The 23603-nt window shown below is 46.5% G+C and overlaps 4 protein-coding genes and 2 pseudogenes across 7 annotated transcripts; 2 read left to right on the top strand and 4 right to left on the bottom strand.

The window, feature by feature from the left end:
- Nucleotides 1–2973: 2973 nt before the first annotated feature.
- On the bottom strand, nucleotides 2974–7938 carry LOC147978812 (uncharacterized; annotated as a pseudogene).
- Nucleotides 7939–8188: 250 nt separating this feature from the next.
- Nucleotides 8189–9692, bottom strand: LOC147978811 (uncharacterized; annotated as a pseudogene).
- Nucleotides 9693–12202: 2510 nt separating this feature from the next.
- On the top strand, nucleotides 12203–15107 carry LOC125543110 (Alkaline phytoceramidase (aPHC)). Of its 3 annotated transcripts, none has more exons than XR_015618329.1 (6): nucleotides 12203–12580; nucleotides 13458–13578; nucleotides 13937–14058; nucleotides 14167–14293; nucleotides 14372–14531; nucleotides 14788–15107. XR_015618329.1 is itself a non-coding variant. In XM_048706357.2 (6 exons), the coding sequence occupies exons 1-6, from the start codon at nucleotides 12219–12221 to the stop codon at nucleotides 14795–14797; spliced, it is 897 nt and encodes a 298-aa protein (XP_048562314.1). In that variant the 5' UTR covers nucleotides 12203–12218; the 3' UTR covers nucleotides 14798–15107. The 3 variants fall into 3 exon arrangements, 2 of the variants coding, with proteins under 2 accessions (XP_048562314.1, XP_048562313.1); XM_048706357.2 differs by having other exon boundaries at nucleotides 14167–14288; XM_048706356.2 differs by lacking the exon at nucleotides 14788–15107 and having other exon boundaries at nucleotides 14167–14288; nucleotides 14372–14577.
- Nucleotides 15108–15332: 225 nt separating this feature from the next.
- Nucleotides 15333–18149, top strand: LOC125543108 (Pentatricopeptide repeat (PPR-like) superfamily protein). The gene has a single exon (XM_048706355.2). The coding sequence runs from the start codon at nucleotides 16173–16175 to the stop codon at nucleotides 18147–18149; it is 1977 nt and encodes a 658-aa protein (XP_048562312.2). The 5' UTR covers nucleotides 15333–16172.
- On the bottom strand, nucleotides 18118–18930 carry LOC125543112 (phosphopantothenoylcysteine decarboxylase-like). Its single transcript, XM_048706361.2, has 2 exons — nucleotides 18586–18930; nucleotides 18118–18490 (listed from the first exon to the last, which is right to left on the bottom strand). The coding sequence occupies exons 1-2, from the start codon at nucleotides 18928–18930 to the stop codon at nucleotides 18215–18217; spliced, it is 621 nt and encodes a 206-aa protein (XP_048562318.1). The 3' UTR covers nucleotides 18118–18214.
- A 298-nt stretch (nucleotides 18931–19228) lies between these two features.
- LOC125543111 (CA-responsive protein) lies at nucleotides 19229–23105 on the bottom strand. 2 transcript variants are annotated; one of them, XM_048706358.2, is made up of 5 exons: nucleotides 22467–23105; nucleotides 20130–20182; nucleotides 19933–20032; nucleotides 19709–19807; nucleotides 19229–19615 (listed from the first exon to the last, which is right to left on the bottom strand). In XM_048706358.2, the coding sequence occupies exons 1-5, from the start codon at nucleotides 22884–22886 to the stop codon at nucleotides 19454–19456; spliced, it is 834 nt and encodes a 277-aa protein (XP_048562315.1). In that variant the 5' UTR covers nucleotides 22887–23105; the 3' UTR covers nucleotides 19229–19453. The 2 variants fall into 2 exon arrangements, with proteins under 2 accessions (XP_048562315.1, XP_048562316.2); XM_048706359.2 differs by lacking the exon at nucleotides 22467–23105 and adding an exon at nucleotides 20578–21085.
- Between the last annotated feature and the right edge of the window lie 498 nt (nucleotides 23106–23603).

The raw sequence follows: 23603 nt of genomic DNA, 5'->3' as shown, positions 1-23603 counted from the left end.
GGGTAAATGTTTGTGTTCATGGAAGCAAGTGTGAATGTTGTTCCAAACACTACTGTTGGATGTTGCTAACGCGACACATGAATCAGAGACCCTTCGACCAAACTGTTTGCGATGCATGAATCGCAAACGGTATCGAAACAAAACCGTCACCAATATGACAAACTGTGTGCGATGGTGGAGGCATAAAGCACGGTTCATATTAGAGTCGCATGTGCGATATGTGGCATATAGTTGATCCATACGAACTAGACGAGCAAAACAACAGAAACAGTTAGCCAAATCAAGGTGTGTGCAATGGATGGCATACAATTGAGTTTGCTGAACTGTTTGTGATGAGTGAAAACAACAGAAATGGTCAGCCAGATCAAGGTGTGTGCGATAGACGGCACATAGTTCACTCAGATGAACTGTTTGCGATGATCCAAAACAACAAAAACGATCAGCCAGATCAAGGTGTGTGCGATAGACGGCATACAGTTCACTCGGACAAACTATTTGCGATGAGCCAAAACAACATAAACGATTTGGCTTAACAAGATGTGTGTAATACCGGCAAAGTGGTCAGTAATCAGAATTGTGTGGGATGACGATAATAGCACAGACGATTGCTCCAAATAAAATGTGTGTGTGTGTGTTGTGGGCAAATGGTTGGTGGTACATAATTGTCAGCGATTGATGAAATCGTCACCGATGGGTTCCGTAGTTTCATCCGTAGGCAATGCGATTTGCTCAATCTGCACAACATCTATGCTCTGCCTACATAACAACAACATAGTATATTATATACTTATAAGGACATGATTGCATAACCAAATTAAATATCCAATTACATAAGTTACTACACACATGACATTTGCACATACCAAAGTAAATAATTACATGCATAATTAAATAGGATAAACGATAATCTAATTATCATCATCTACTTCTTCTTATGACGCTTGCCGCCACTGCTCTGCTGGTGGCTCGATCCCTCGTCGATCACAGGAATGAGGCACTCCCTCATGTAAATGATCCACATGTGCATCTCATAGCATGTGTACACGTTCTTGGTCACGAACTTGAGGTGAACTTAAATCCAGTCTCCTCATCCATGCCTCGTGCCAGGCTGCGGGATTTTACTTGGCATCCTCCTTCATGTTTTCGTAGTAGGGATTGAAGATGGCCAAGGTGAGGTACACAAAGGAGTCTGGAGTCTCGGATGGGGTCCAAGACATCACGAGGAGCTCTAGAATGGTCCGGAGGTAAATATTTATATATGAGAAGTCATATTCAGGGTTCCAGAAAAGTTCAGGAATTTTTTATAGAGTACCAGGAAGGCTCTAGAAGGTTTCGGGGGTTCCACCGTGGGGCCCAACAACCCAGGAAGGGCCCACATGGACTGAGGGGTGGGCTACATCCCACATGGGTTGGCCGCACCATTTCCCAAGGCACATGTCATTTAAATCTAGAGATAAGGTCTTATCTCTAAATTTAAAGGGTTGAATCTAGAGATAAGATGTTATCTCCAAGTTTAAAGGGATTTCTCCCATGTGGCCAGCCCTAGGAAGGTTTTGGATGCCCTCCCCTGCCCCTAGCTTATATATAGAGGGGGAGGCACATGGGGGCAGCCACCCCTTCATCCTTGCCCATTGCCTCTCCCAATTTCTCCCACGTTTCTCTCGTATATATGCGCTTGGCGAAGCCCTGCCGGAATTTCGCTGCCACAACCACCACCATACCACCGTGTTGGTTCCGATCTCATCAATCTCCTCTCCTCGCTTGCTGGATGAAGAAGGAGAGGACTCCATCGAGCTGAACATGTGCTAATCTCGGAGGTGTCGTCCGTTCGCCACTAGATCAGATTGGATCGTGAAGAGTATGACTACATCAACCGTGTTACACACACTAACGCTTTCATTCTATAAGGGTATGTAGGCACACTCCCCTCTCGTTGCCTTGCATCTCCTAGATTAGATCTTGGGTGTTCATACGATTTTTATTTATTTTCATGCTTAGTTCCGCATCAGCGGTGACGTTGGTAGGGTTCGTGGCAAGAAGTAGCGCCTCAGGTCCCCATGTCGTGAGGCACGTACGTAGAGGAGGCCACATCATGGGGTGCGCATGAATGGAATGAAGAGAGTTCTATAGATGGACCATGTGAAAGAAAGTCAATTGTATCTTCTTTCTAGAAAACCAATATAGACGTAGACACTTACTCCCTCCATTTTTTTAGTTTGCATATAAGATTTGGTCAAAGTCAAACTTTGTAAAGTTTGACCAACTTTATAAAAAAATCAATATCTACAATACTAAATCTATATGGTATGAACATTAATTTTATGATGCATTTAACAATATTGATTTCATATTGTGAGTCTTGATATTTTTTCTATAAACTTGGTCATAGTTAAGAAAATTTGACTTTGATCAAATCTTATATGCAGACTAAAAAGAAACGGAGGGAATACAAACACATGCATATGCTCACATCTATGATCACGTAAAAAAACTAGTTGTATCTATTCACGATGAGTACAGCTGGCCTGTGAAAGAAAGCACACACAGTTGCACCGGAACGTATGTATAGTTTCGTCCGGCCCGCCAAAGTGTTGTTCGGATCCCGAGTTCACTTGGGTGAACAGTAAAATCATAAAAAGTAGAAAAAATATTTTAAAAATCTGTTTTTTAGGAAAAGGGCTCTCGGCCCCGGCTCCATTTGTATTACCAAATGAAACCCAGAGAATCCAACATTCTGTTACAAGCACGCGGGGGGATAAACAGCACATACGCTGCCCCGCCAAAATGAGTTGTCCAAGCCTCAGAAGGTAGAACGCTAATATTACTTAACTAAGAAAAAGCTATCCTCAAAGGAACTACCAACCGGCAGAGAACATTAGATGGGAGCCGCTGCTAGGAAGTTGAAGCTCAGTGGACCACTCAGATCTTAGTCAAGGCACGGTTTATGTAGCACCTCCGAGAACTGCAGTAGGCCTATCCAGGGTCTGGCCACATCAGGAGGGGGCTCGCGCTTCCTGCTCCAGCTTTCTCACTAAGAGCATCACTTTTTCTTTGACAGGGCCAGAGCATCGGACCATCCAACTGCTTAGTATAGTAGCAGTTTTCCTCCATAGGACCTGCATCCCAAGCCAGGGGACATGATTGAAGCAAATGTCATTACGATATTTCCATAGAGTCCAAAGGACAGCAGAACGTAGCAAACAGTCCGCTGAGTGACTCTTGTTATTACACCACCAGGCCAGCATGTCATCAACGGACATTCTAGCGTGTTTATTGGATATATAAAAAATCACTCTCCATAGTTCAATCGCAACAACGCAGCCAAAAAATAAATGTTCAACAGATTCAGATTCATTGCAGAAAAGACAAGTAGTATCTTCTACATGTTGTCTTTTTTGCAGATTACTTGTCGTTAATAGTTTTTTTTGACCATAAGCCAGAGAAAAATCTGAATCCTCGGGGGGACATTAATTTTCCAAATAACTGGCAGGTTACCCGGATGAATCCCCCTAAAATTTATAATGTTGTAGAAAGATTTTATAGTGTAGACACCTTTATGATCATAATTCCAGAGGATTGTATATTCTCTGTCCTCTAGCTTAATATTAATAATGCGACTGAACAGATCATTCCAATCAGCTAGCATTTTTTTGGGTAAAACACCTCCTAAAAGTAATTTTAAAATTAGTGCCATCCCACGCTTCACTAATAGAAATATTCTGGTCATTGGCAATACTGTACAAGTCCCAAAATTGGGTAGCAAGAGTGGTATGCCCAATCCACTAGTCTTCCCAAAATCTAATACTTTTGCCATTACCAACTATCCAGGAATATCCCATTCTAGTGGCTTTAGCAGCCCAAAGGATCCCTTTCCAGAAAGGGGAAGCACCATTACTAGGGCAAGTAAAATATTAGGGCTGCTAGTTCTATATTTGGCATCAATAATTTGCTTCCAAATCCTGCCCTCATCCAGGAAATATCTCTTAATCCAGGAAGCTAATAGGCATAGATTCATGTCAGCAATATTGGGGATACCCAGGCCCCCATTTGCTTTTGTAGGGTCACACTCTCCCAGGCAGCCAGGTGATATTTATGATGACTCTCATAGCCATCTCAAAAACAGTGAGCTAATTGAGAATTAATTAGCTTTATGGCCCATTTTGGGAATTTAATGATCCCCATAAGGTAGCCAGGAATAGTAGCTAGGCAGGTCTTCACTAGAGTGAGTCTCTTGCCAGAAGATAGTAATCTCCCTCTCCACCCAACTCCTCTTTTAATAATTTTATCAATAGTAGGCTGGAGCTCACTTTTCTTTAGTTTTCTGTGATGTAGAGGAGCACCTAGATATTTAATAGGGAACTCGCTAATTTTGCACCCAAGGATCTGAGAAAATATATTGGCATCATCTCCATTTATATTAATGGGCACCAGGTCACATTTATGAAAATTAATTCTCATACCAGATAGTTGTTCAAAACAGGAAAGAAACCATTTAAGGTGTCTGGCATGGGATGAGTTATTACTCAGAAAAAGTAAAGTGTCATCAGCATATTGCATACTAATGATGCCAGCTGGATTGGAGCTATGGAATAAACCTTCAAGAATATTATTCCTGGAAGCTTTAACAAGGATTCTAGTAAACACATCAGCTACTAGGTTGAAAATTAGAGGGGAATATGGGTCCCCTTGTCTAACCTCTTTACCAGCAACAAAGAAATCATTGTTATTATTATTAATATTAACTCCAACAGAGCCTTTATATAGAAGGGATTTAACTTTCTGCATCCACTTAGTGCTAAATCCTCTCTTATGCATCATGTCCATCAGGAATTCTCTGTTGATCATGTCATAAGCTTTTTCATAATCTAGCTTAAACACAAAACCAGACTGCTTACTGGAGTGTACAGAATGGATAATTTCATGGGTTGTGATAATGCTCTCAGCAATAAATTTGCCTTTTATGAAGGCTGTCTGGTTCAAAGAAATAAGGTCTTTGCAGATAGGGCCAAACTTATTAGTGGCACATTTAGCAAAGATCTTAAAACTACAATTAATCATAGCAAGAGGCCTGAATTTCTCCATTCTAGTGGCATCGGCCTCTTTTGGAACTAAAGTGAGTAGGAAGAAGTTAAGTCTAAATAGGTCTAGATAACCTTTCTCCCAATCATGAAACAAAGCAAATAGGTCACCTTTAATAAGATCCCAAAATTGCTGATAAAATAAAAAGGGAAATCCATCTGGACTAAGAGCTCCTTCAGCATATGAGCCAAATATAGGTTGATGTTAATTTTATCTTGGAAACCAAATAATTTTTTGTAATAATCCACAACAATATTCATGATACCTTCAGGGTCGGTTACAGTACATGTGTTTCCTTCAAGCGCCATGATCTGCTTCTTTCTCCTCTTTTGATTAGCTACAGCTTTGAAGTAGCCAGCATTTAAGTCTCCTTCTAGGATGTCTCTCTCCCTAGATCTCTGTCTGGCCTTGATTTATTCTTTCCTCCAGATTTCCTCCAGGTCCCCTGCAATTTTTTTATTCTTTTGTTAGTATTAGGAGAGGGGGTTGGATTCAGAAAAAATATCTAGACAATTATACTTAGCCACTGAGGCTTGTTTTTTCCTGTTCCGCTCTGCCTCATAGTTGGCTATCCAACCTTTAATGGCTTTTCTGGAATTTCGAATCTTGAAATGCCAAACATCTATTGCCTTTTTAAAAGGGCATTTAGCAATCCAAGCTTTAATCACAACATCTCTAAACCCATCTACTTCCAAGCACCACTTTTCAAATCTAAAATGCTTTTCTTTGGGAATGGAGAAAGCACAGGTATTAATTACCAAAGGAGTGTGGTCACTCCCTAATCTGGGTAGGGCTTTAAGGTGCACACCAGGGAAAGCAGAAGCCCAGTCAGTGGTCATGAATACTCTATCTATAGTAGCCATCACTAAATTGTCCTGGTTATTGCCCCAGGTATACTTTCTCCCATTTATCTTGAGCTCTAAGAGACCAAATCTATTGATCTAGTCATTGAAGAGGTCAGCCCAGTGTTGATTAATAACACCAGTGCTTTTATCACTAGCCTCTCTAATAAGATTGAAATCACCACCCACCAGGGTGGGTCCTGTCCAGCCAGTCAGCAAGATGTGGAGTTCATTAATGAAATCCATTTTAAACTGGTCATAGGCAGAGCCATACACAGAAACAAGTCTCCAAATGGAGAGATCCTGTTTGTTTTTAAGTAAGCAGGAAATACTGAAATTATGCAAATCACACTGGACTAAGTCAAATAGATCCACTTTACAACCAATTAAAATCCCTCCCGCGGTGTTAATTGCAGGGAGCCATTTCCATTGGAAATTAGATCTAGGATCAATTGCTTCAAGTTGAAGAAGAGTAAATTCTTCTTTCTTGGTCTCAGAAATACAAATAAAATCAGGACTATTGGCTCTAATGAGCTCATTAAATTTGTCAACTTTAATGGGGCCATTTAGCTCTCTAATATTCCAAAAAATACCTATCATTTAATAATAAAATCAATTTTCCTTCTCCCTCTACAGGAGTTAGATTTCCTATTAACCTCAATCCAGGGGGAGTCTGATTGAGGGAGCACATTTATATGTGTCTCCTCCTCTGGCTCAACATTCATCCCAGGATTGGTATTAGTAACATTAAATTCCTCACCAGTAATATCAATACTAGGAGGTAAAAATGTATCAGGATTTTCAGAATTAAATTTAGTAAGTCTATCTAACTCAATTTGCTTAATAGTGCAAATGTTATCTCTGATATTATCTCTGCTAGTCCCCAAGTTAATACCTGAGCACTCTGCAGTTTTAATTAAGAGAGAATCATCTAAGCAAGCAAAAGAGTTATGGGTACCTTTTCTTATAGTAGGTTTTTCCAGGTTCTTAATTTGCTTCAACTCCTGAGCTTTTTGAAGAGCTGGCCTGCTATCATTCCTGTTCCTAGCGCTAGCCCTAGAGGCCGCTACAGGGCCCCACTTCTGCTGAGTACTAGTGTACTTCTAGAAAACAGGTTTGTCAGCGGCAGCTTCAAATTGGTCAAGGATAGGGGTGCCCATGGAATCATTGTGGGTCTTCCTTACTGCCTCTAGGTAGCTTTTGTTCATAGGTGCACCCATAAACTTGGAGGAGGCTAGATTTTCTTCATTGCCTCTGGGAGCAGGTGTAGAGCACTTTTGCATAGTCTTGGGTCTTGGGGTTGCTATTACCAGTATCCATGTCTTCTCCTAGCAAGTCATCACCACTGGAATCAAACTCTTCTTCAGTGTGCTTGTTCTGAGAGGGATTGTTGTCATCAGGGCCTGGAGGATTATCTGACTCATGTCCACTAACAACCTCAGACTCCACAGTAAACTGCAGTAAATATAACTCATGGTGTATCTCCACCATCCTGTCTCTTGGGATCTTAGTAGAGTCTCTCACAGCTACCTGGATTCTCACCCTCTCATAGAAGCTCCTGAAGATAGTGTGCCAATCCACATTAACAAGGACACCAAGCATACTAGATATTTGAGAGATAATGCTCCAGGATATCCACTTAGGAGGCAGTCCTTCAATCACAATCCAAGTTTCATCCACAGTGTCAAAGGCTGGCATTTCACCACTCCAGTCACTAAAAGATATAGTCACTCCTTCTTTCTTCAGGTTGACAGATGGGTATTCTACCAAATCTTTGATCTTCTTGTTAGGGGGAAACCTGACAATGAATTTTTTTCTCATCATATCTTCTGATCTGCCAAGGCCAGTTAGTTTTTCACATATCAGAAAAACAAATACCCAGCTCTTTCTCAGTAATCTCTCCTTTTTCTATTAAAACAAGTCCAACATTCCCAAAATTCAGCCACTCACGGTCTTCCTTGCCACCAGTTTCAGTATGAAAGAAGCCTAGTCCATTGTTGGCACTCCCCCAGTACATGGCAGCAGGGTAGGGTTTGTACCAGGTGGGACATGCATCCATGTGATGGCCAGGGGTCTTGCAAATGAAACATAGCTTTGGGGTGGGACACATTCCCACAAAGTGGCCTGGGAGACCACAATTGTAGCAAATCGCCCCAATGAACTTAGGATCCACATTAAAGGAGGAGGATTCATCACTAGCAGTAGTAGCAGCTGCATGCTTGTTCCTTTGGTTCTTCTTTTTCTTGTTCTTACTGGAATCCTGGTGGCTATTCTGCACACTTCCTCCAGTAGATGACCCACTTCCTCCAAACTGGACCTGCTGCATCTGAGGGTTGAATTGCTGAGGGAAAACCTGAGTAGGGGGCAAATATTGTAAGGGGAACTGCTGCTGGTTCACCCATTATGGCATCTGTTGTATCTGCTGCATCTGGGGATTCTAGCCTCCCTGATATCCATACACTTGCCCTCCTGCCTGCATCATAGCTTGAGCAGAACCAACTGGAAACAGGGGGCTTGGTGTAGATCGACATCGGCGGCGCAGCTTGAGGTGCCTGAGGAACAAGAGGGGGCGGAGCAGTCCCATCCTGCCCCGACGGAGTGGGAGCAAGAGGACGACCATTGCGGCCCCTTCCCGAACCATATCTCCCACCTCGGTTGCTAGCATCTCTTCCTCCTCCAGCCATCTTGACAATGGAAGCAAAAGGAATCTTGCCCGATTTCCTAGCCCAGAAGTCTCGAGAGAAGGAGAAGAATTTTGGAGCAGGCAGACGATCTGATTTACCGACTGGGTGGCAATCCGCTTCAGTGAAATCTTGTGAACTGAATTTGTCCTTCCTAACCCACACCAGGTTAGATCTGTTGAAGCTGCTAGGGGTTGGCCGAACCCTAACTTCTCCCCGACCCTGGCCCTCCTGGTGCGGATCCGGAAGGGGAGGCGCCTTTTGAAGAGGCGCCACCACTCCACCCGCTGGAGGTCTGGTGACGGGGCAAGCGGGGTTCGCTGATAGCTTCTCGTTGACCTGAAGGGCCCTCCTGGCAGTGACTCTTCGACCCGCGCTCCTCCTCACCGGTGAACAGAACAGCATCAGCAGCGGCGAAGCTCGCCTACACCTGGCTCTTCCGCACATCGTAGGTGAGCCTGGAGGCATGAATGCTTGAGCTCCAGCAGAGCTCAATCTCGAATTGACGCCGGCGGCCAGGACGGGATGTTTTGCAGCGGCGCACCCGATGGTACCAGCCCCAGCAAGCCCTCCCATCTCAGCGCCCTGCGAGGATCTTCTGATTTCGCCTCCGCCTTCGTCCACTGCACGAACGCGGTCGACGTGGAGTCCGGGTAGGCAGGCATCCTCAGCCTCTCCGCCGCCATAGCCTCGTTGTAGATCCGCTTCGCTAGGGCCCTCTGTTCTCCCTCTGCTCTCGAACGGCAGGCTTCTGCATACCTTGTTGCCGCGGCTCGCGTATCTGGATCTCTCGCCGCCGCCGCCGCCGCCTGATCCACCGCCTTCAATTCCTGAATCCGTCGGATCCACGCCGCAGCAGCGGCGCGAATCCTTGTCGCCCGTTCCACCCACCACCGATTCCCCGTCGCCATGAGTATCGCCGCCTGATCCAGCCTTCTCCGTCGTGGAGGCATGTCGCGAGGTCGGCACGGCTAAATCTGCGGTGGGGGCAATGGCGAGCGGGAGGCGTGGAGTCGCCATGGTTGCGGAGCAGGGAGCGGGGAGCGAGAGGCGAGAGTAAAAATCTGCCGAACATTGACAGATTTTTCGATAGCATGCAAAGTTTTGTCACCTAATGTCATTCGTGAAAAATGTGAGAAAAGACAAAATCAATGCCGAGCTCACATTTTGAGCATCGATTTTGTTCTACTGTTCATCGAAGCTCACGTGAGCCCGAAATCAGAACACCCGCGTCCGGGCCGGCTAGCTAGTTGCTGTACGCATGACAAAACCGTGGGAGGCGGCGACAGGAGCGATCGACGCCGCGACAGCGCGAATGCCAGGTTGCCAACGTCAACTCTGTCGATCGATGGAGGCTCTGCACATACCTGCATGCCCTGGACTGGATGCATGCAGCACGCATGCATACAGGAGTATGTACAGTGCGAAATATTCGATTCCGGCTGATGGAGTGCTCCGGACCGTACGTCCTAGCTACAGTTGGCCCCGCAGTATTTTCCACGCGAGATCTCTGCGCCAGATCCGACCCCCTGACGACCGTGCCGTGTCCACGGTAATAATACTGTGCAGTGCATGCTGTCTCCGTGTCTCAGGGTGGCTAGCTGGATACGATCGATGGCTGTCACTCGGTTGGATCGAGTTCGAGCTTGCATTTCGATAATACTGTAGATGATACGCCGATGGATCCCGACAGCGCGGCCCACACCTCCAGCAGCAGCAGGTATATGATGATCAAGTGATCGATCCATGGACCCGAATCCGAATCTTCTCTTCCCGCGGCACACGCAGATTGCTCGACAGCCTAATCTGCCTAATTGTCTTTCTCTTCTCGGGCTTGTCTCTCTTCTCTGCTTCTACTATATCAATCAACGTTGGATTTTGTTGGTGATATTACTACGTGAAAACCAAGTTTCAGTGAAAACCAATGAAAACCACATGAAAATGATGCCTTGACATTTCAAAAATATCTCAAAATATATATATATATGAGATGTTAAGAGCGTGATGTTCTATTAGCATGTGAAATTCCCAAACCAAAATATTACCATTTACGAGGTACGAGATAACAAAATCAACATTGAATAGTGCCGAACAATAAATGACACTACTCACTGTCGAATTTGTTTTTTCCATGGCTCGTAAATGATAATGTGTTTGAATTTGAAAATTTGTATGAAAATAGAACGTCTCCCTCTTAACATGCTGTATTTTCTTCAGATATTTTTTTTAACTTTTAAACGTGGTTTTCATGCAGTTTTCTTTGAAACTTGGTTTCCATGTATGTATATAGGATATTCTCTCTAATACTACTTGCTGCTCTCCAAGGACTGATTGGCGGGGCCACTTGGCATATGTGGTGATCGATGTTAACTCAGATTCAAGAACCGACATGGACTTGGCCTGTTTGTGGATTTTGCTTTCGGAGTTTCTTGTTTATTTAATCCGTTGCTATAGCGTATAGCATTCGACATGTCTGGGCTTATTGCGATAGTTTAATGAGATTTGCTTTGGTACACTCACCTTGAAAGGTTTGTAGTTCCGTTATGCAGATCAAAGGCTGAGATTAAAACTTGCCTCTTTTATAACCACACAACAGGTGTGGTCAGCTATTCCAAACTGAAATGGTTGGGCTTACCATCTAAAATAACATGACTCCCTCCGTTCCATAACAAGCATTATGGAATGGGGGAGTAGTGTTTTGTCAAAAATACAAAAATGTTGCTCTCTCAGACAAAAAGTGTTATCACTGCTCGCCGATCTTCTTTGATCAAGCATTGAAGCAAATTAGAATTGGCGGCACAACTTAATTGAAGAAAAAAGTGTTACGGGTTATCCATTTGTTTGACCATTTTGGCTTTTGGGAACAACTCGATGAATTTAGTAGATCCTTTTAGGAGGTAAACTTTACTCTCGTGAGATCAGGGGGTAAGCGAATAAGGTAGCACACAAAGAGATAAGGTTGATGGTGTTTTATTTCACCATATTCCCCCCTTTTGCAAGCTCTGTTTCCTTGTATTAACATTTGTTAATCAATATGTACTCCCTTCATTTCATATTTCTTGTCGTGGTTTTACTTCAAAATTTAAATTAAAACATGGAATTTGAAACTAAAACCACAACAAACTATATGGAATGGAGGGAGTACTATTTAAATAGTGTGGTACGGTTTTAAAAAAGATGGCATAACAACATACGAAAAATGCCTCCTATTTAAGAGTATTTGTACTCCCTTCGTCCCATAATTTAAGATGCTATTACATCTCACATATTAGATATAATAGCATCTTATATTATGGGACAGAGGGAGTCCTATTTTAACAATACATTTCTATTGGCAATAGAATACCAACTTCCTCACACATCAGTTTGCTCGGAAAGAATGTCTTAGATAGTTGGGATAAAGTAGTTTGTGTTTTTTAGGGGAGAAATACTAATTTATGGGTTTTTTAGAATCCAAACACTAATTTATGTAGCAGTTGTTCTTTAGAATTTGTTTCTTGAGAGTCATCAGATTTTTTAGCTTTTTTTTAGACAAATCAGATTTTTTTTAGCTGATGTGTGGTGCAAAGGGAGAGAGAATCCCTAAAAATGAAGGCCCAAAAGAATAAGACGGCCCATGAGAATCGAATCTAGGCCTGCAGCCGGAGTCGCCGCATCTGAAAATCTAGGCATGCATCTCGCCGCCGACTACCCCAACCGCGGCGGTGGCCGCCTCGGCCTAGGGCCATTCGCGGCTGCCGTGCTCCGCACCGATAACCGTCGCCGTGCGATTGCAGGCGGCGCGGTCCTCGCCTCGGCGCTGCTTCTCGTGGCCACACCACGCCTCCGCCACTCGCCGGCGCTCCACCTCTTCGCCGACATGCGCAACCTCCTCGGCGTGCCCAACACCCTCAACGTGCTCACCGCCTACCCGCTTCTCCTTGCTGGAGTACCAGGACTTATCCTTTGCCTCTTCGGCAGCGGATGCTTCGGCATAAGGTGAGCCATGCCCTTTCTCTTGCTCGCACGCCAGCTGTTTGGTGAAATGTCTAGCTTAAAGAACTAAAGAAGTGAATACATTTTATTTTCTCTTCACATGATATGCACCATTTGGAGGGTTTTGCTGTACTTGTTTCTAAAGAATGCGACGAATAATCAAATTGTCAAATTAGCAGTAACAGACCTTGAACAATATTATGAAGGAGGCACATCTTATCAATTATGCTTGAGAACCTTACAAGAGAGTTCTTAGTGTGTATACCTAGCAAGTAAGAACACATTATTAATGGATGCTGCGTGATCTAAATGACAGTATTGCTGAAAGGGATGGCCATGAACATGATTCACCATGGCCCCGATGAGGCTCCAGCTCCACTTATTGAGAATATGTGATGATGCTCTAATCAATGGGAATATTTCTTATCCAGTGGGAATTGAAATGTTTTGCTGTTATATGGGAAATTTACCATGTTTTCCTTCCTATTGCTAGATTTCTTGATGAAATGCATGAGCTTTGGGAATCCGCAGTCTTGCAACAGAGTAGAATAAATCAGTCAGTGGGATTTGAATGTGGGTGGTAGGCTAAACTGTTCAGTTAAGATGTGTGTGATATTCCTGTTTGCAGAAACCTGTTATTTAGTGCACAACTATTGTCCTGTGGCTTGCTGCCTAAACAATTTTGCTATCATTGTTAAAAGAACAGGCCGGAGTGAAATGATAGTGTGCTCCTTTCATTGTGTTAAGTTTCACAGAAGAAAAATTTGTAGCTGAGATTTGGCACTTCAAATAAAATTGTCTTCTTGTGTTCTGCTGAATATGTCAAATGAATTATACTGGTGTTTAATAAAACCTATGTTACTTTGTGGAAATTATGTAGCTTAAGGTGGGAGGCCTTGGGATGGTTCCTCTTCTATGCAGGGAATGTAGGGGCAGCATTTGGCTCAGCTTACTATCACCTCAAGCCAGATGATGACCGGTTAATTTGGGACAGGTTGCCGGTATTCTAAACATTTCTTCTTTCTGCCATCCTCCCCTCTGCAGTTTCCTAATTATTAGTTGGTCTTTTTGGTGTACTTAGGGAGTTTTTTGTTATTTTAACTTCTGATTTACATAGTTTGGACTCTGATGGTAAATTACTCTGTTAAAAATGCAGTTTGCCTACTTACATTTTAAATCCAAGCATTCACCATAGGCGAAAAATATCTGTATCTGGGTTTCCATGTGATTTTGATATGAAATATTATTGTGCTATGTATCTGATCTGAATATTCTTTTGCTGCATAAATCAATGTGATCAATGAGTTTTGACAAAGCTTTTGTTGAGACGAATGTTTACTGGATGCTCTCACAATGCAGATGATGATGTCGGCCTCCTCGCTTTTGTCGATATTGGTAATTGAAAGAGTTGATGAGAGGGCTGGATTATCTTGTTTGATCTCGCTCTTGTCTCTTTTATTGGTGGGCAGTGTGTGTGAAAGGTATGGACAAGTGCGCAGTTGTTGAGCTTCTTTATTCTAAGATCGATGTCAAATAAATTCTGAAAATGTGTTATATGTAATGTGTTGTTCTGGCTTGTCTGGCTGCAGGATTCTTGATGATATGCGCCTGTGGGTAGTTTTAAACCTGGTTCCTTGTGTTGCAATTCCTGCACTGCTATTCTTGTTCCCGCCAAAGTATACACACTCAAGATTTTGGTTTCTTGCTACAGGTAAGGTAACAGCGAATTGATCTAATACATCTGAACTTGTTAACCTTAAAAAAAACTCTTATTTAATTGGTATCTCGGTGCAGGCTTTTACCTTCTGGCAAGATTTGAAGGCCTTGCCGACAGAAAGGTTTACAGTGTGAATAGATACTTCATTAGCGGCCATTCCTTGGAGCACCTTTGTTTCGCCATGGTTACATTGATACTTACTGTGATGCTATCCTTCAGAAATATTAAGATCACCAGGTACCAATCAACCGATGTTCGTCACATTTAGATTCTCTGAAGAGCTGCTTTCTTGAATCACTCTGGTCAGTTTGATTTGGTACTTCGTTAGGGTCTGTTACTCGTAAAGGTGGTTGGTCCTCTCCAAAGTAGATAGTAAAATGCTAGTAGTTGCTTAGTACCGATTGCCTCTGTAGTTCATTGCGCTTGACAAATCGTATGCACAAAACACAAGCTACAAGCTTTAGATTAATCTACCATTCTGTCTTCTTGACAGGGACTCGTGACTACAACTCCACCATTGCTTGTTTGTAATACATGGCAAATTTCCTCTCAGAATTTATATGTTCGGAAGAGCCCCTCCAGACTCCGGAAGCACCTGAAGAAACGTAAATTGTTGATCTATGTATCCTATTTTCCCACTACCTGGGTGACTGGCGCCCTCCATCCCTAAGTGGCATAGATAAGTCCTGTGAGATTATTTCAAGTGTGTTCGTGTGTGAGTTGTTTTTGTTTGGAGCTTGTTAACATTGGAGGACTACACTGCAATTTATACAGATCTCAGCTGTAACAAAACCATAGATTTGTTGCTCACCATAGCTTGCATCCGCTGATTGTTTGAGGTTTGTTCAGTTGATTTTCCTCGAGAAAAAAAGGATTGTTCAGTAGGACTGTACAAGTGTACATTTGTAGTGGGTTACTGGGTAACAACAACAAATCTTTGCTCTAGCTCCAGCAGCTGGAGCAGTATGCGGAGATGTTCTTTCTGCAGAGTCCATGTCACTTCGGTATGGTTTGATTCTAGCCCAGTCTGTTCAGTGTAACAAGCTTGTCACCAATTCCAACAATGTCGAGGTTATTGAGACAATGATCTGGAGGCACATCTTTGGCAGTACTCCCTCCGGTCCTTTTTACTCTGCACATTGGATTTGCCGAAAGTCAAACTTTGCTAAGTTTGACCAAATTTATATTAGAAATTATTAGCATCTATAATATCTAATAAATATGATATGAAAATATATTCCAAGATGAATCCGATGATATTGGTGTTGTTATGTGAATGTTTATAATTTTTTATATAAACTTGGTCAAAGTTGGATGAGATTGACTTCGGACAAACCTAATATGCAGAGTAAAAAGGACCAGAGGGAGTACTACCTGTAGCAATCTTCGACGACTATCATCTCGCTTGTGAATCCCACAAACTTTTTTTTGAACATTATTATATACTCCCTTTGTTCATAAATATAAGATGTTTCGGAAATTTCAATATGGACTACATACGAACTAAAATGAGTGAACAAACACAGAAAACATGTTTATGTACATCTGATTCAAAAAAAGGTTAGAACATCTTATATTTGTGAACAGAGGGAGTAGAAGCTAATTCTACTGCGCATCAATTGGCTACAAGTCTGAATTGGCTAGAATGCGTCCTGATCATGGTGCAACAACTTCTTAGATGCCCTATGCACCTGGATGAAGGAAGTAGTTGGTTTAAGAGGCTCCGGGTGAACTGATCCCTCTTATTAATCAAAGACGCTTGGCAGTTTAATTTGAACAACCAAAACGTCTTATATTTTGCAATAGAGGGTGTAACTTATCACAAGCTAATAAAAGGGGCGATGATGATAAAAAAAAAAATCTTACCAAGTGGGCGTTATGCTACGCTGGCTGGTAGGACCCATTTGCCAGATGCACCGTCTCCTCCGAACAACCGCTTCTCGTGGATGCATCCGGCAGCGCCACCGCCTCCTCTCCGCCGTCGCTGGCGGCGACCAACCGATCCGCGACCTCCCGCCGACCACCTGCGCGGTCCTATGGAACCGCCTCCTCCGCGCCCACATCTGCCGCTCCCGTCCAGACCTTGCGCTCGCGCTCTACCGCCGCATGCGCGCGCTCTGCCCCGCGCTCCCTAACACCTACACGCTCCCCCTCGCCCTCCGCGCGGCGACCTCCCCACGAATCGCGTCCGCCATCCACGCACACGCCCTCCACCTTAGCTTGCATGCCCACCCGGACGTCGCCGGCCAGCTCCTCGCCGCCTACGCCAGGCACGGCCGCCCCGACGAGGCCCGCCACGTGTTCGACGCAATGCCGTCCAAGAGGACCACCATGTCCTGGAACACGCTCATCTCCGCTTATTCGGTCTGCTGCGACCCCGACAGTGCAATGGCCACGTTCGGGCGCATGGCCGCCGCCGCTGACGAGGCGCTCCCCGACGCCGTGACGTGGACGACGCTGCTCTCGGCGCACGCGAGGTGCGGCAAGCACCCGGTGGTTCTTGAACTGTTCGGAGACATGCACCGCAGCGGATGTGAAGGGAATGCCGAGTCCGTGGCCGTGGCGCTCTCGGCGTGCCCCTACGCCGGCGACCTCGCGTTGGGGAAAGGGAGGGCGATACATGGCTACGGCGTCGCAAAGGGCGTCGTCCGTGGCTACCTGTTCGTCACCAACTCGCTGGTGTGCATGTACGGCAAGCTGGGGAAGATGGACGACGCCCGGAAGGTTTTCGGGGAAGCTGGAGAGAAGAACACCGTGACATGGAACGCCCTCGTCACCAGCTACGCCGCGTCTGGGATGTGCGACGAAGCGTTGGACGTGCTCGTCCGGATGGAGCAGCGTGGCGGCATGGCTGCGCCCAATGTGGTGAGCTGGAGCGCTGTCATTGGCGGCTTCGCGTCGTCCGGTGACAATGAGCGCGCACTGGAGCTGTTCCGGCGGATGCAACGGCGATGGCTTTCGCCGAACGTGGTGACCTTAGCCACCGTTCTCTCAGCCTGCGCCGAGCTACTGGCGGTGCGGTTGGGTCGGGAGGTCCATGCCGGCGCGATCAGATCCATGCTCGACCGGCACTCGCTCGTCGCGAACGGGCTCATCAACATGTACGCCAAGTGCGGGAGAGTGGCCTACGCACGCACGGTGTTCGACGGTATGAAGAGCAGGGACCTGGTCTCCTGGAACTCCATGTTGGCCGGCTACGGGATGCACGGCCTGTGCGACGACGCCCTTGCAGTGTTCGCAGACATGGCCGAAGCTAAGGTCGATCCTGACGGCGTCACCTTCGTCGCCGTTCTGTCGGCGTGCAGCCACGCAGGGCGCGTGTCGGAGGGCCGCCGTCTGTTTGATCAGATGATACTGGAGCACAGGATTTCCCCATCCATGGAGCACTACACGTGCATGGTCGACCTCCTGGGCCGTGCCGGCTTGCTCAAGGACGCGTCTGAGCTCATCGAGACGATGCCGGTGGGAGCCGACCTGTGCGTGTGGGGAGCGCTGCTCAACTCGTGCAGGATCCATGGGGACGCAGCCATGGCCGAAGCCACCATCGCGAAGGTTCTGCAGGCCGGCGCGGAGACCACCGGCAACCACACGCTGATCACGAACCTGTACGCCGCGTGCGGGATGTGGGACGAGTCCAAGAGGGTGAGGGTGATGACGAGAGAGGCCGGCTTGAGGAAGAGCCCCGGGCAGAGCTGGATCGAGGTGAAGAACAAGGTGTTCGCCTTCGTGGCCGGCAGTGTGCCGCCGTCGATGCCCGGAGCTGAGGAGATCTTCAGGGTGCTCGACGATTTGTACAGCGAAATGGACGACGAGAGACACACCATGGAGCACGATCACCACATTGTAAGCGTTTGATAGAAGAGGAAGTGTTTGCGGATACACCTATCTCGTACAGCAGGCAAACAGAGTGAGCAAGTCTTTCAGAATGGTTCTTGTGAACCGAAGAAGAGCCTGAGGGTCCTGCAGATCTCGGCGGGCTCTGCCATGGCGCCGTTGCCGTAGTCCCCGCAGGCGAGCCGCTTGGTCACCGGAGGGATGAGGGAGACGCCGAGGCCGGCGGCGGCGTCGAGATGGCGGCTGGTGAAGGGGTTGTCCCACATGAAGGTGTTCATGGCCGGCGCGACGTAGATGGGCTTGCTGTAGTCCCACGCGCGCACCACGCACGTCAGGAGGTTGTCGCACAGCCCGCCAGCGATCTGAGCGCGGCAGATCGAGAGAAGAAAAAAAAATGGTCAAAGCAGGACAGCGACGAGACGCCCACGGTGTGTCCACGGTATTTAACAGTACCTACCTTGGCCAGGGTGTTGGCCGAGAGTGGCGCGATGAGCATGGCGTCGGCCCACTCGCGTAGCTCGATGTGCAGGACCTCGTCGCCGATCCTCCCCCAGGCGGACCACTCGTCGGCGTCGGTGAGGAGGGCGACGCCGCTCGGGAACGACTCCCTGTCGATGAAGTGCAGGGACGAGGCCGTCGCCACCGCCCGGACGTCGGCCCACTCGGCGAGGCTCCGGCACAGGACCTCGAACTTGATCGCCGCCACGCTGCCGGAGGCGGCGACCAGGACGCGGGGCCTCCGAGGCTGAGTGGCGGCAGCGTCCGGCGTCACGCCCTGCGACGGCTGCTCTCGCGTGGCCATGGCCCTGGTGAAATTACTCTGATGGCTCTTCGTGTTGGATATGGAAAGGCAACTCTCTGAAATCACTAGGTGAAGGGAGGTAACAAGTACACTGTAATTGCGGCACTGAAACGAAATCTGTAGATCGCAAACTGAGGAGGGGGACAAGAAGGCCCGGAGTTAGCTGGAGAAACAAACAGCAGTAAATGGCGCCAGCGCCAGCGCCAGCGATCCAGAGCGCAGCAGCAGCAGCAACAACAACAGGCACAGCATCACATCGAGCGGCATTCATCAGTCACCACCACCCAAGGACAACACATTTTCACTTGGATCTGCCCAGTTCAGATCTTATTGAAAGCCACGACTCAAGAGTTCAAGACACAGGAGGAGGATCGAGAGCTCGACGAGCACGATCACACCGCCAATGGTTTCAACACACACAAGTTCTCCAAGGGACAGATTCAGTTTCTAGTTGCTGCAGTCTAGACTGATGACCACGAAGATGACACAGTCGGTGCGATCGCCTTGTCTTCTGCCTCGCTGCCTACATGCTGTCCGAGATCGACCTCAGCTTCCCGTCACGGCGCCAGAAAGCGTCGTCCTTCTTCTCCACGGCCAGCAGGTCCTCGAAGGCGGTATCGCGCACCCCTTTGGCGAAGGCTCCTTCGCGGATTCTCTTCTCCGTTTCATCGTTGCTCTCCTCCATCTGCCACGGTGAAAGGTTTGGTGTCAAAACACCTGGCAGTTCATATCACGGGGGCAAAGGTGCTTGCTTGTGAGCAGAACAGAAGATCGTTACCAGTTTGTAGCACGATGACAGCTGAAGCTGCTCATGGAGATTATGGTAAATGCTGGCATCTTTCTTTAGTCTTTCATATTCGAATTCCAATCTACTCACCTACAACAATGCCCAAGGTATTAAAAAGGCTGAAGTCGGCAAAACACTGCATGTCTGCATCTTCGAATGTTAACAGCATTTCTTAGTTGATGTCGGTATGGGATTTCTCTTCTCAAATGCCTCACCTGTTCACATAAGCGAAGGTGGTCATGTGAAGACCTACCGTTACGACTGTTGGATAACATGGCCTTCCTTATTGTGATGCTTCTTCGGGTGTTCTCAGACCTGAGATGCACAACACATTACTGAAAGTTTGTACAACATGTGGGGTAATGCATGTCTGAACTCTGAAGGGTAAAGCTGAATGCAAATAGTCACATACTTTTGTAGTAGTTCATCCCTCGCATCTACAAGAGTCTTAAGAAACTCATGGACCTGAAAAAACAAGGTAGAAGTACATGAAGGAATTGGTAAAAGGCACGAAGCCGTGAAGATAACAAAATATACTGTTTTCGGCTGCAAACTTGCAATGGACAAACCCTCCAATACAGGTATGATCCATGATGATCTAACCAAATAAAGGTAAATCTTTAATCATATAGCACTGAACACCTTAAATTCTCATTAAAAACACTAATTAGACGCACAGATTCTACTATGCCCCACTTAAACTGCACAATAACTCCACACCGGTGCACAATTTAGCTATGGAAGTTCACAGAACCACCAAAAATTTAGGTTCCTCTTTTAGAACGCACTCAAATCACACCAACCTCCACATTGAAATCAATTGAAGATACAAAGCAGAACCGAAGAAAATAGTGTGCAACCTGGTGAAAGAATTCTTCAATACCACCAAAAACCCCAAACAACCGACGATACTCCTTAGTGATCCTTTGTTTCATTGGACCACTCAACCGGGGGAGGAGCAAGATGTTCGGTGTTGGCCCCTTTTCCTCCTCAACAGCCTCCAACTTATCTGTGCGATCCATGCCCTCCTGCTTCCTCCTCAGGTTTTTTCTCTTCTTCCTACTGCCACCAGCAAGTGGCAATGATGGTTGGGGTGATTCAGGTGGGACCTGACGGGACAGGATGGCACAAATAGCAAGGAGGACGAGATAGGAAACCCGCATGGTTGTAGATCTGTAGAAGAAGGTTTGCGACGATATCCTCGATCGCAAGAACATTATAAAGCTAGATCTAGATGTACTTTCTACACAAAAATGTCTTATTTTGTATTCTAGTGGGGGCCACGGGTTTTCACTTTGCTTGCAGCGTGTTTGCGTAAGAGCTACTCTAGCAGATGCCGCAAATCCGCCCTCCCCGCAAAATAAGCACCGATATACGGTACCGGATGACAAAGCGTCCCGAACAGGTACCGTATATAGGCCGGACTCATATTTTTTTTGGCGGCGAGCTCTAAAAATCAGCCCACATCCGCCAAATCCCCCCCCCCCCCCCCACACCCACACACACACTTTTGCCGCTCGCCTATCCGCCCTGCGACTGGGCGGGAGGGAAAACCCATGACCCCAAACGGACCACAGGGCAGGAAGGGGGCACTTGCCCCGCTTTCTCTCTTTCAAATTGCAACTATGTAACTGAGCTTTGGGGGAAGGTGTATTTTATGGAAAATTACCACTACGGAAAGTTATAACTATATCAAAATCCATCAAAATGGAAAATCTCATTTCTTTTGTCTATTGTATTGAGCCTCTGACAATCAAGTTGCGTATACAGCCCTCCAAATCAAAGAAATAAAACTGTCAGTTGAGGTTGTTTATTAGGAAGACAACACTTTGTTAGAATAGTTCCATATGTGTACATTGGCACACAACAAGGATATAATAGGTTTTCATTTTGAGTATGATTAAACTTAACATATCGAAGCAACAAAACCACTGATTCCCTGCTAATGCAGTTACTCAAATGGCGCCAGGCTGTAATTACAAAAGGATGTCAGCATTATGTGCCATAGTTACTGACAAAAGCCCAATTTGACGGTTATGACAATTAACCACTACTAAAACTGGGCCCATTTTTTTGGAATGGGTTTCAGTGTCATTGTAGTAGCATCGTAAAATCCATAATAATTTAACTATCATTGGCGGTAAAAATTCAAGTCAAAGCATTTAGCAGAACCAACAGCACACCGACATCCCGTCGCAGATGGACTGATGAAGCATGCACCTACCTAGCAATGGGAGCCCATTTGGTATCTTACTCCCTCCATTCCAAATTATTTGAATCTAATTTTGTCCTATGTCAATCTTCTTTATATTTTACCAAGTCTATAGACAAATGTGATACTAATATCTATAACACTGAACATATATAGTATGTAAACATGTTTTATGATGAATCTAGTGAAACTAATTTGGCATTGTGGATGTTGATATAGTTCTCCATAGACTAAAGTCAAACTTCCTTGGAATAGAGAGAACATAGAACTTCAAGTAATTTGGAATGGAGAGGAGTACTTCTCTAATCAAAGCCATTAAACTCCAATACTAGCTTGCAATCGAAACAAGCACCAATTCTAACATTAGTAGGGGCTATCTGTTTTGACAGTTGTTGAGGGCACCAAACCAATCCCACATTTGGTAGCACAGCAACACCTGCCATCGGAGCAGAGCAGGGATCCTACGCTCAGCACACTGGTGCAAGGAAGCTAATGGATGCCGAGAAGGGTTGCATTGCATGGGGCGCACCCACCAACCTGGTCAATGGTGAGGGACTGGGCCTGGCTGGCCAGCGCGAGCTCGTCGTACCGCGCGGTGATCCGCCGCTGCAGCGCGCCGGCCACCGAAGCGAGCGGGAACCGCGGCCGCGGCGGCAGCGCGCCGTCCCCGCCGCCGCCCGCCGCCCGCGAGGCGGCCCCGTCGCCGCCCTGCTTCTGCTGCTGCTGCTTCCGCCGCGCCCTCCGCGGCCGCCTCTTCTCCTCCCCGCCCTCGTCCTCCTTGGCCGGCGCGCTCGGCTCGAGCGCCGCGGCCGCCGGCTCGGGCGGCGTTGGCCGGGGCCTCCGGAGGCTGCGGCGGCGGCGGCGCAGGTGGAGGGCAATGAGCAGCGCCGCCGGCGGGGCGGCGAGGAGCACGAGGAGGAGGAGGACTAGAGGTGCGAGGGCTAGCGGCAGGTCCATCGCCGGCGAGGGCTCGTCATCCCCAGCCGGGACTCGACCCTAGCTAGGCTCACTGACTCGAGAATTATTATTTTCGCGTGCGAGGGCGCGCTTGGGAACTGGGAAAGGGGGTGCGAGGAAGGCGAGGAAGAAGTGATGGGTTTGAAGTCTCCGGGCGGCAGAGCCAGAGCGTCTGCTCGCTCGCTCGCTCGGCTCTTCGAGTGCTCTACGATGCCCGCTGAGATTGCAACAAGTGGTAGCCTCGAGAGAGGGGCGTGTGCACGAGACGCGAGGTGAGAGCAGGTGGTGGTGGTCGAGGCTGGCTGTGGACCACTCACTCTGTGCATTTTAAAATCATTATATTGAAAAACCGTGCCGATAATAAATCGAATCGAACCAATTTTACGGTTTTTACGGTTTCCGCGAGTAGCCACAGCGGAAGTAATTTTAGCAGTAACATCGAGTCCAACTCAGCAAATTTACTTATGTGGCAATGAGTTAACGAAGAGAGAAGTAGTTTGAGTAACTTAGCTAGTTACTGTAACATCACATGTCCCAATGTAATATGAGTCTATAACCTAATAAATAAGGCTTTACATGTTACTGTACTTATATTATTATACATTATGAAGGTACTCCTTCCTTTCCGGTTTATAGGGCTTATCTCAAAATCTTAGTTTTTCTATTTTATAAGGCTTAATTTGGTTGTTCTCCATCACAAGTTTAGATTTCAAGGTG

Source organism: Triticum urartu, chromosome 3A, assembly GCF_056163025.1.
Source record: "Triticum urartu cultivar PI428250 chromosome 3A, HENAU_Tu73, whole genome shotgun sequence".
NCBI lineage: Eukaryota > Viridiplantae > Streptophyta > Magnoliopsida > Poales > Poaceae > Triticum > Triticum urartu.
Note: the sequence above shows the minus strand (reverse complement) of the source record. Positions and strands in the feature narration are given on the sequence as shown.

Bases quoted from the DNA above. Each gene is read 5' to 3' on its own strand.
- LOC125543111 (XM_048706358.2), bottom strand. From the start codon at position 22,886: ATGGACCTGCCGCTAGCCCTCGCACCTCTAGTCCTCCTCCTCCTCGTG. The intron at 20,183-22,466 runs GTTGGTGGGTGC...TTGTTTTTTCAG, and splicing joins AGTCCCTCACCATTGACCAG to GTCCATGAGTTTCTTAAGAC. The intron at 20,033-20,129 runs GTATGTGACTAT...TGTGCATCTCAG, and splicing joins AGGGATGAACTACTACAAAA to GTCTGAGAACACCCGAAGAA.
- LOC125543112 (XM_048706361.2), bottom strand. From the start codon at position 18,930: ATGGCCACGCGAGAGCAGCCGTCGCAGGGCGTGACGCCGGACGCTGCC. The intron at 18,491-18,585 runs GTAGGTACTGTT...TGCCGCGCTCAG, and splicing joins CGGCCAACACCCTGGCCAAG to ATCGCTGGCGGGCTGTGCGA.
- LOC125543110 (XM_048706356.2), top strand. From the start codon at position 12,219: ATGAGAATCGAATCTAGGCCTGCAGCCGGAGTCGCCGCATCTGAAAAT. The intron at 14,059-14,166 runs GTATGGACAAGT...GTCTGGCTGCAG, and splicing joins GTGGGCAGTGTGTGTGAAAG to GATTCTTGATGATATGCGCC. The intron at 14,289-14,371 runs GTAAGGTAACAG...ATCTCGGTGCAG, and splicing joins ATTTTGGTTTCTTGCTACAG to GCTTTTACCTTCTGGCAAGA.
- LOC125543108 (XM_048706355.2), top strand. From the start codon at position 16,173: ATGCTACGCTGGCTGGTAGGACCCATTTGCCAGATGCACCGTCTCCTC.